The sequence below is a fragment of the Schistocerca piceifrons genome, chromosome 6, assembly GCF_021461385.2.
Source record: "Schistocerca piceifrons isolate TAMUIC-IGC-003096 chromosome 6, iqSchPice1.1, whole genome shotgun sequence".
Taxonomy (NCBI): Eukaryota; Metazoa; Arthropoda; class Insecta; order Orthoptera; family Acrididae; genus Schistocerca; species Schistocerca piceifrons.
In genome coordinates this window covers 58734946-58746894 of record NC_060143.1, presented here as the reverse complement: position 1 = coordinate 58746894, position 11949 = coordinate 58734946, and the positions used below count along the sequence as shown (strand labels likewise).

Here is an 11949-nt window from a genome sequence, read left to right as displayed (position 1 = left end):
TTTCCCTTCAGTTTCTGCAGTGACTAGGGTAGTTTAGGTCGCACTGAAATAAAATTTCACGGGAATAACATTTGCCTAATGAAAAATATTGTTAAGAAAATATTTTGACGGTAGGCAATCGTCGAAAGGGCGTGACGTGTTTGGTTTGCCTGTTTTCAGTTTGTGCAGTGACTAGCGCAGTTCCGATCGTACTAAAATAAGGTTCCGGGGAATAACAGTTGTCACGGTAAATATTGTTGAGAAAACCATTTGGCGATAGACTGTCGTCTGTGTGATCGCCTGCCTTCGTGAAACAGGCTGCCTGGCTTGAGAAGAACTCTGGGGCGAGTGCCCACTAGTTACCCCACATGATGCGACAATGTCCAACGGTTTAGTAGACAGAGAGCTACGTTCTTCCAGCGCCATGGCGACAGCTACTGCCCTGCCCAACAACAAGCTGCTCATCTCCTCGCCGGGGAAATCACACCACCATAACAACAACCACCAGCACAACAACAACAACAGCCACTCCGAACAGGTGGAGCCGGCGTCGCCGAGCAGTAGCACGGGCAGCAGTCCCCGAACGAGCCACAAGCGTTCCCGGAAGTCGTCATCCGCCCCCGCGACCCCGGACGCGTCCCAGCAGAGCAACGGCGTCGCCGGCCCGGGACAGGACACGCCGGCCACGTCGCCGCAGCCTCCGCCCCCGCCGCCCCCACCTCCGGCCAAGCGGCGCCGCCACCACGCCGCGGGCAGCGCCGGCGGTCAGCCCTCCAACCCCAACATCCGCGACGACATGTTCCGCAACTACCAGCCGTGGGTTATCGCCACGTACGGCGACTCGGCCAAGACCAAGACCATCACGCTTCGCAAGCACGCGCGCATCTTGAGGACGCTCCGCGGCGAGGAGACCAATTCGGTGGAAAACTCCAAGTTCCGCTTCTGGGTGAAGGCGAAAGGTTTCCGCATGGGTCGACCGCCGGGTTACGTCCCCAAACCCGCCGACTCCATCGTGGGCACCCAAGCGCTGCCCGGGCAGTCGCCCCACGATGAACCACCGCTCTACGTTCCAGTCGCCACAGCCAAGGTAAGTGGACGCCGCTGCACGCTCAACTCCGATTCTGGCAGCCATCGAGCGTCCTACACTAAACTTACCGCAGCCTCTCCTTCTATACGCACAAGGCAACTTTGCATTTTTTTTTGGGGGGGGGGGGGGGGGGGCGGGAAGCTGGGAGTGTAAATACGCGGTAGTATGTGGGGGAAGAGCTGTGGTGCGATCAAGCTCCGCCTCCTTCCATGGATGCGGAAAAACCGACCAGTTAAACCTGATACCGGTTTTTTAGTTCTGAATAACCGATATTTTTCGATAGTTTTTTGATCCTGGTTGTAAGAGGTATTTTTTATCGTTTTTTACTAAAAACAGAAATATCATCTAGCCATAGGAGCTGTGCTAAATTTTTTTGTTTTTAAATGAACATTTTCTTTTTAAACGAGTAGGGCCTAATTTTTATTCGCAAAATTTCCATTGCCGTGAGCTACTGCACTTTTATAGAAAATGGGAAAAGCCGTCAGCGTGGTTTTAATAACAAATCCGACAGAAACGAGCAACAGACACGTAGCGTAAGAACTGCACTGATGAGACAACACTCTATCTGTTATGTTGTGGCGTGGCCTATTGGATGGTACGCGTGAATGTGCACTGTGTGGGTCTTGCCCCATCTGGTCTACATGTTAGTTTCACCCTGTCGTCATCGCACAGCAGTTTTATTACAGATTGGCACCAACTCTTGTCTGGAAGTATTTTACGAGGTATGGTACGAATGAAGCACAATGCTCCATTTCCGTTAAAGCATCAAGAATGGCTGGAGCCACAACGAACTTGCGGACAACAAATTAATAACATCGTTGTTTACAATAAAAATGAAAGGAGCTGATGTGTTGCCTGTAGCTACGTAATGCACCTTATCCGCTTGTAGCCCTTGAAAATGGGCGAATTAACACGAAAAATAGAGTTGCTCAACTTCAGTTTTCATCCGTTAGCACTAACTGTTCCTGATACCCAAATAGTGGTACGGTCCCAGATTACGACGCGATTTTTGAGTAGTTCCAAAAATTAGAATCAGCAGTTTTTTTGTAGTATTCAGCCACTTATCACTTTCAGAGAAAAGTAGCGGAGGATGGACGGTCAAAGTTTTCATTTTATTTGCCTATTTCACTTAGTATTTCGAGTCTGTGTCTCTTGAAACTGAGGAGTCGATATTTTTCGATCTTTCTTCGAGTTGTACGTTTATTACAGGAAATATTAAGAATAAAAAACCGAAACTCGGTAATTTCAGAAACCGGCGTTGAAAAACACGATAACCGAAAACTGGCTGTTTCAACCATAACAGCCATCCCTATCTCCTTCCCGTAGCTCAGGGAGCACACTGGAAACATCATTGTAGTTTTATGCCCGCTGCAATACTGTATTGTTACCGCGTGGTGTATTATTCTCTACGTTGGCCGCGGGGGAAACACTTCGCAATTTTCCAACTCGCCCGACTACCACCGATACCTCCTCTCCCAGAAATTTGCCAAATCGGAGCAATGTACGTAGAGTACATTGTTATTCTTTCACTGTAAGTCTTCCACCGTAATTGATATGAGAGCAGTCTTTTAAGTTTTCGTAAAAACCACGGAGGAAAAACTTGTTTTGCCCCATCTTTTCTCTGTTTTCCCCACATATTCCACTTTAAAACTGGCACACTTATGCATGTGTTCGAACCAAATTTGGAAACGTTATTTCTGCTTTTTTCTTGAAAAAAAAAGATTTTCGAAGGCTCGTGCCGCTTCTTGGACAGATGAAATCGTTATGCACGCACATCTTGTTTGGCATAAGGGTACAATATCAACGTAATACTGCCAATGAAAACTTAACTCGATTTTTTTCTCGTCGAATAATGAATTCCAGTATAAATCTTTCACTCTGCAGCGGAGTGTGCGCTGTTTTGAATCTTCCTGGTAGATTTAAACTTTTTGCCTGGCCGATACTCGAGCCTAGAACGTTACTTTTATGGTTTTAATTTTCTCGTCACAGTATACACCCGATCTCAGTATACACACGATAAATTAGCCGTCTGTTTCATCAGATAAATTTAGACAAGACGTTCACACTTGGGAGAAAGTAAGGTACAGACAGATAAATAAAGAACCTCCTCCACATGCTCAGCCATACTCTCCCGAATAGATTACGAAAATCAGTGTCATTTATTCTAAATATCATCAGCATAAACAACTCCCTTGTCAAATAACTCCCGGGAATTCAGCCAGGTAAGACTTTCAGCGACTCCCTTGTTTCACCTGTTGGTATGTTTACTAATAATACAAGTGAGTCGAACGATGACCTACTCGGGCAAGACACAGACCTGCCCTCATAGCTTTACATTCTATAGTATCTCATTTCCTCCTTCCAAACTTAGCAGTTCCACTACATATCTTGCGATATCCGCAGTGCGAGAACTAAAGACGTTACGGAGAGATATGGCTCAACCAGACTCTAGACTCAGTCGGTAAGATAATCCCCCGCGAAGAGCAAAGTTCTTAGTTCGATCCCCGGTCCGGCACACATTTTTAATATGTCAGGAAGTTCGAAATAATCACGCATTTGACTAGCTGTGACACAGCTGGCGTTATCATAATGAAGTATGACTCCAAGTTCTCGAGTATTTGTCTTGATTTCACCCGATGACTTGTGGCGAACAAATTATTACATTCCATTCTATATTAACTGTCCTTCGATGCCTTACAGCAAATGGTCACGACATGAACAGTTAACGAGCGTTAATTTTTTTTATGTATGTGCGCACGAAAAACTTTTATCGTTTTTGGGTAATCTTGCAACACCCGAACATCTGACTGCAGCGATGTTTCTGGCTTGTACGAATGTATCCAAGCTTTGTCTCCTGTTACGATGTTTAGGTGTTGTATACAGAGTTTGTAACTCCTCGGTCGAATTTGTTATGCATTTGCTTACTCCAGTTGAGACGAGTCGGTTTTGAGCTTCAGTGAAATAGTGCAGAGTCCGCCGACAACGGATCTCTCTCACAAATAAATAGAAAAAATCAAATGTACCGCTGTTTTCTATGTCTAGTAGTGCTTCTATCTCACAGTAAGGCACGTGCCTTTTGCCGTGCACCAACCCTTTTTTCCCAACAACAAACACCGAGTTGCTAAAATTCATCGAGTTGCTAAAATTCATCCCTGATGGAAATACGATCACGACGAACCTCTGCGATCCAGTTATTAACAGTCTTTTCTGAAGGTGATTGATTGACTGTCAAAAGTTGAATGAGGCGAGTCGGATCATTTGGCGAATTAAGTTTTCACGCTAGATGTTCTTGGCAGTGAAGAATAAGGTATAAATCATGTCTAGTTTGGGTCTGTCGCACAAACTATCAACGGAAATCAATCGGTTCATAGAACCGCTCTTGAGCTTCAGTTGTGATATGCAAACCTGCGTGACAAAGTTGTTGCTTTCGAGACGCATTTACAGAACACTGCATAATACTACGCTAACTATTAATATATGATAGAAAGAATTCTTTTTTGCATAAAGAATTCATACCAATAGAGTCGTAATGTAGTGCAAACTATCAGTGCGGCTGTGTGGACGTGGTTTCAAAGAAAATAATTTTAAAAAGTACAAAAAAACATCGTAAAATTGCTGCGTCCATGGGATATAGTCAGTGTTGAACGTCTGTTATTCAGGGAGATAATGACCAAACACTTTTTCATTTTACTCGTGTATCGTGTTGCCTGAATGCTCCCAGTAGCCGTTGTGTTTTCATGTCCACAACAACATACGTTTGCGTTTGTACTAATACTGCTCACCCTATCTCGCGTAAATTGTGATTGTCATCCTGCTGTTACCTGTTCAAAAGTTTAATATTTCAGAATTATATCAGTTGTTGCAGTTTGAATCTCGTGCGACCTTAACAGTCATGTAACCAGTTAACATATCGAATGACGATTGGCAGTCCAGGGAGTCAAAACTGGTTCCTTGCAAATCAATCAAAGTGTATCTAATGCCGCATTCTCTACAACAGAACGCACTTGTTCCCATATTAATGCTAATTTAGTAGCGATGCAAGACTATTTCAACTGTGTTTGACCATACTGAATATGGCTGGTTCAAGTGGCTCTGAGCACTATGGGACTTAACATCTGAGGTCATCAGTCCCCTAGAACTTAGAACTACTTAAACCTAACTAACCTAAGGACATCACACACATCCATGCCCGAAGCAGGATTCGAACCTGCGACCGTAGCGGTCACACGGCTCCAGACTGAAGGGCCTAGAACCGCACGGCCACACCGACCGGCATACTGAATACACGTTGGAGTTCACAGGATCCATAAATGTTGTGTTATACTGTTGCGTTCACGTTGAACTGAGAAAAGCAGAAGTCACGAAGTAAATCGAAAAATTATGATGTTAAAGACAACGCAAGTTGCTCAGTGTAATACAGGTCTTACCGCTGCGTACTGATCTGCAGAATACAGTCTCAGCCGGCCGGGGTGGTCGAGCGGTTCTAGGCGTTACAGTCTGGAACCACGCGACCGCTACGGTCGCAGGTTCGAATCCTGCCTCGGGCATGGATGTTTGTGATGTCCTTAGTTTAATTAGGTTTAAGTAGTTCTAAGTTCTAGGGAACTGATGACAGAAGTTAAATCCCATAGTGCTCAGAGCCATTTGAACCAATACTGTCTGATACTTTTCAAACCGGTAAAAATGTATGATCGTGCATCTGGAAGTATAATTTTCGTATCCCGAATATATCAGTCATGAGTGTCCCAATCGGACTGTAATATGGTGCTTCAGATAGTTTTGACGTTGCTTTCTGAACTTCATTTATGTGAATACATAAACTAGATCACGTCCTGAAGACTAACAAAACTCGTCTCTCGGCATCTGAATGACACATCGACATATGAATGTAGTAGAGAAACTGACTGAATAAACGGAAAAATGTAAAGTTACGAAAACCTGACGAACCAACGGCGAAGCTCTAGAAGCAGCTCTCAGACGCTCCTGCTTTTGATTTCAACGTCTTACTTAGCTGCTCGCATATTGGCGCAACTTATGTAAAGGTGTTGCAACAATGATTAGTTATTGATAGTTGTACAATAATACGGGAAATTTTTATTAGGGAAATTGTTTAGAAACTGTGTGTTCCCACCGGCACGACGAAAGCGCTTTGCTCAGAGGATGCATTAATAGTTAGAAATGTATCATTGCCTTATTTTAATTATATTTTAAGCGATTTTTTTAATGTTATACTGGAAATTTTGTCTCAGTCGACTTCTATCTTCCTATAGTCACTCAACTTCGACACGTTACCTTACACTACGGCATCATCAGCAAACAACCGCAGACTGCTGCCCACCCTGACTGCCAAATCATTTATGTATACGGAGAACAACAGCGGTCCTATCACACTTCCCTGAGGCAATCCTGACGATACACTTTGTCTCTGACAACTTCTAGCCGTCGAGGACAATATACTGGGTTCTATTATATAAGAAGTCTTTGAGCTACCATTATATTTGTGAACTTATTCCACATGTCGTACCTTGGTTAACAGCCTGCAATGAGACACCGTGTCAGATGCTTGCCGGAAATCTAGAAACATGAAATCTGCCTGTTGCTCCTTCATCCATTGTTGTGGTCTTCAGTCCTGAGACTGGTTTGATGCAGCTCTCCATGCTACCCTATCCTGTGCAAGCTAGCCGGCCGAAGTGGCCGTGCGGTTAAAGGCGCTGCAGTCTGGAACCGCGCGACCGCTACGGTCGCAGGTTCGAATCCTGCCTCGGGCATGGATGTTTGTGATGTCCTTAGGTTAGTTAGGTTTAACTAGTTCTAAGTTCTAGGGGACTAATGACCTCAGCAGTTGAGTCCCATAGTGCTCAGAGCCTGTGCAAGCTTCTTCATCTCCCAGTACCTACTGCAGCCTACACCCTTCTGAATCTGTTCAGTGCATTCATCTCTTGGTCTCCCTCTACAATTTTCACCCTCCACGCTGCCCTCCAATACTAAATTGGTGATCCCTTGATGCCTCAGAACATGTCCTACCAACCGGTCCCTTCTTTTTGTCAAGTTGTGCCACAAGCTCCTCTTCTCCCCAATTCTATTCAATACTTCATCATTAGTTATGTGATCTACCCATCTAATCTTCAGCATTTTTCTGTAGCACCACATTTCGAAAGCTTCTATTCTCTTCTTGCCCAAACTCTTTATCGTCCATGTTTCACTTCTATACATGGCTACAATCCACACAAATACTTTCAGAAACGACTTCCTGACACTTAAATCTATACTCAATTATACAAATTTTTCTTCTTCAGAAACGCTTTCCTCGCCATTGCCAGTCTACATTTTATATTTTCTCTACGTCGACCATCATCAGTTATTTTGCTCCCCAAATAGCAAAACTCCTTTACTACTTTAACTGTCTCATTTCCTAATCTAATTCCCTTAGCATCACCCGACTTAATTCGTCTACATTCCATTATCCTCGTTTTGCTTTTGTTGATGTTCATCTTATATCCTCCTTTCAAGACACTGTTCATTCCGTTCAACTGCTCTTCCAAGTTCTTTGCTGTCTCTGACAATATTACAATGTCATCGGCGAACCTCAAAGTTTTTATTTCTTCTCCGTGGATTTTAATACCTAGTCCAAATTTTTCTTTTGTTTCCTTCACTGCTTGCTCAATATACAGATTGAATAACATCGGGGAGAGGCTACAACCGTGTCTCACTCCCTTCCCAACCACTGCTTCCCTTTCATGTCCCTCGACTCTTATAACTGCCATCTGTACAAATTGTAGCCTTTCGCTCCCTGTATTTTACCCCTGCCATCTTCAGAATTTGAAAGAAGAGTATTCCAGTCAACATTGTCAAAAGCTTTCTCTAAGTCTACAAATGCTAGAAACGTAGGTTTGCCTTTTCTTAATCTTTCTTCTAAGATAAGTCGTAGGGTCAGTATTGCCTCACGTGTTCCAACATTTCTACGGAATCCAAACTGATCTTCCCCGAGGTTGGCTTCTACCAGTTTTTCCATTGGTCTGTAAAGAATTCATCCATAGTTCTCGGTATATCATGTGAGAAAAGAGCAAACTGAGTTTCACGCGAGCGAAGCTTTCTAAAACCATGCTGATTCGTGGACATACGCTGCTTAGCCTCCAGAAGGTTTATTATATTCGAACTAAGAATGCATTCATGGATTCTGTAGCAAACAGAAGTTAGGGGTATTGATCTGCAATTTTGCGGGCCCGTCCTTTATCTTTCTTATGTACTGGAGTCACCTGCGCTATTTTCCTGCTGTTAGTGCGTTTCTGCAGACTCATTATGTACTGGCCGGTCCACTTGTCGTGATTATTGTGGTCAATTCCGCATTGCGTAGGAGTGACCAGATAATTTTGATCAAACAAGTGTATGCACTAGCTTGGATTTGCTGGTAGCACTGAAAGAGTAAAGAGGCGGCGGACAAAGAAGTTTTCTCTCAGCAGTAGTAGTGCGACGCGAGCCGCTCCTTTTGGGAGATGCGGCGGCTATCCGCGGGCCATCTGGCGGGCAGCGAGCAGCGAGCCCAGGGTAGCGGCCCCATTAGACGGCTGCGCGGCCGCAGGCGCTGCTGTGACGCAAGCCGCCCCGGCTGTCTCCGCTTCTTGTGTAGGACCGGCCGTTCTGCGCCGCGCCGCTCCGGGCCCGACCGCCTTGCGTGGCGCAACAGCAGTGTTCGCTGCACAGTCGCCAGAGCCTTCTCTCGGACGCCTCCACACCCATTAGCGCGGCTTCATTACGAGCAACGTTAACGCTCAAGGCCACGAGCAACGATACGCCGACATTCGTCTGGAATAACAAGTACGGAACCACAGTAGTTCGGCAGCCACCGTGTTCTACGGAAGTTTTAGCAAATGGTTCAAATGGCTCTGAGCAATATGGGACTTAACTTCTGAGGTCATCAGTCCCCTAGAACTTAGAACTACTTAAACCTAACTAACCTAAGGACATCACACACATCCATGCCCGAGGCAGGATTCGAACCTGCGACCGGAGCGGTCGCGCGGTTCCAGATTGTTGCGCCTAGAACCGCTTGGCCACCACGACCGGCGGAAGTTTTAGCAGCTATGCCATTCCGCCAATGAAAAAACAGGTTTTGGAAATATCACTTTATCGATGCAATCTTCTCTGGTTAATAGCCGAGTAGTGGCACCTGTTTTCCCTACGTTGCGACGCATTTTCTACTCGTTATCTTCAGGCGAAGATCATTTCATTGATTCCCAAAATACAGGGTGTATCAAAGAAAATCGTCCTATTTTTTAAAAAAAATGTTATTTGAGATATGTGCGTGAACAACGTACTGTCGGAAAGGGAAAATTATCTAGTTTTCATGGTTCCCGCTAGGTAGCAGCAGTGTGCACTCACTTCAGTTCTAGTAAAAATGTTGCCGGGACAACAGAAAGCTTTCTGTGGTCTATGTTTTGCGCAATGCGGATCAGTAATAATAGTGAAGCGTGACTTTCGTACTAGGTACGGTGTGGATCATCCTGCAAGCACAGAGCAGTACACGATGGCATGCACAATTCCGAGGAACAGGTTGTTCGTCTAAAGGAAAACCACCGGACCATCCTCGAGATGTCAAACGCATCCACCATAGTTTCAAACGAAGTCCGCAGAAATCCGTTCGCCGTGCATCTCGACAGCTCAACGTTCCCCCGATGTCCGCCTGGAGTGTGTTGCATCGACGTTTACACAAGAAACAATACAAAATTCAGCGACTGCGAGCTCTTCGGGAAGGTGACAAACAACAACGTGTGGAGTTATTAAATTTCGTTCTTGAAAAGCTGTAGGATGGCAGTTTTCTTCTACACTTCACGTTTAGTGACGAGAAAACATTCCAAGTAAATGGAAAGGTGAACCATCATAATGTGAGAATATGGGGTACAAATCAATCACTCGAAGCTGTACTACAGGAGAGGGACTATCCACCATTTAATATGTTTTGTGCAGTTTCACACGAAAACGTTTTGTTTGCCGAGAACACTGCTACAGCAAGCACATAATTATCTCGATATGGTTGAAAACTTTCTTTTCCCACAGTTTGAGACTGATTCGAACGATTTCGTTTACCAACAGGATGGGGCATCGTCACATTGGCATCTGGAAGTGCGGGGATTTTTAAATGCAAGGATTAATGAACGATGGATCGGTTATTCTGCCCTACATTACTGGCCACCAAGGGAAACCGGACCTGATTGTATGTGATTATTTCTGGTAAGGGTTTATAAAAGACTCCGTTTATGTACCAACGACAATGGGTGAACCGAGACATCGCGCAACAACTGCTGGGGAAGCTGTAACTCACGCGCTGCAGTGGGGGAACAATTTGAATACTGCATTGGCACACGCCGTGCATCTCAAGGAGGGAATATTGAACACTTATGAAAAGGTATGAAAACAAGCATTTTGAGATTCCAGTTCATCAAAAAACAAATTTCATTGCTAATTTTTATTAGTTTCAGAAATACTGAAGTGCCAAACCGGATGATTCTTTTTGATACACCCTGAACAGTATTTGCCCTTACAATTTATACAGTTTACTGTGCGTTCGATCCAATTTTAAAAATACATCCTCCACTCCAAGTGGGCACCTCAAAAACATGGTTTCTGATGGCTTCAGCAGTTTATTGAGATGATGAGAAAATCGTTAGATGTCAAACCAGCCGGATAGGGGAGATGAAAGATTAATTACAAGTTTTTCTCAGTCAAATAATCATTTTTGACGTCGCTCGCAGACTGTATGATTTGCAAAAATTTTTTGTATTTTGTTTATCTTTTAATCGAATTTTTCCAAAATGTGACACCTTCTAAACGCTGATAAAGGACATAGTAGCACAGGCTTTTCCGAATTAACTTATAACCAAAAAGCGATTCTGGTTGCTGGAGTCCAATGTTTCTGCTAATATAGCAGAAAACTGATGATGATGATGATGATGAGTGTATTTGTTGACCCTGTAAGCCACAGATAGGCAACCTGCAACTGTGACCAGGTGCCATGTATCGGACTAGTCATTTCGTAATATAAAGACTGAGCGGGGTACTTCATTTATTTAGAAGACAATTGAGTAATTTTCTTGAGAAAGTGTAATCTGATGAAAGAGTGAGCGGACTGGGATGCTCAAATTATCGCGGTGCCATTTATCCAGCTCTTCAGTGAGAACCAGCTACGCTGATTCGAATCGACACTGGCTGAACTGTTTTCGGGAGTTATTCTGGTAGGAGAATAAAAGGCTGACGGCAGCGGCGGCGCGGCCCGGTCCCGCAGTGGTATTTCCGTGCGGCCCGCCTGGCCCCGCCAGATAATGACGGCCCTGCGGAGCAGCCTAGCTGCGGGCGACGTGCGGCCAGCAAGGCCGTTCACAGCCCTCGCCGCTGGCTCCCACTGCCCACTCCACGGCGGCCGCTTTTTGTCCCAGCCGAGAACGCACGTACACTCCTCCTGGCGAGCCTGACAACTATTTCTAGCTTCGGATAGGAAGTACCTGTTAAGTCTGTAAGGCACTCTCTCTCTATTTCTACTGTACACGAAGAAATGCCTTCATAAAAATGCACTGTATCTCGCCTGTTTATGCGAGGGGCGTTCAGTAAGTGGTGTAACACTTTTTTCCTGAAAGTAGGTTAGTTTGATTGTGTTCAAATGGTTCAAATGGCTCTGAGCACTATGGGACATCTGAAGTCATCAGTCCCCTAGACTTAGAACTGCTTAAACCTAACTAACCTAAGGACATCACACATATCCATGCCCGAGGCAGGATTCGAACCTGCGACCGTAGCGGTCGCGCGGTTCCAGACTGAAGCGCCTACAACCGCTCGGCCACACTGGCCGGCTTTGATTTTGTATTCCAGTACACTAGATTACTGTATATTAC

At 44.8% G+C, this 11949-nt stretch overlaps 1 protein-coding gene across 1 annotated transcript in view; it reads left to right on the top strand.

The window, feature by feature from the left end:
- Positions 1-713: 713 nt before the first annotated feature.
- Positions 714-11949, top strand: part of LOC124803141 — a 624995-nt gene continuing 613759 nt past the window's right edge. Inside the window, exon 1 of the mRNA XM_047264321.1 lies at positions 714-1066. Within this exon, the coding sequence (XP_047120277.1) occupies positions 776-1066 (291 nt within the window). The 5' untranslated portion in view covers positions 714-775. The remainder of the gene's footprint in view (positions 1067-11949) is intronic.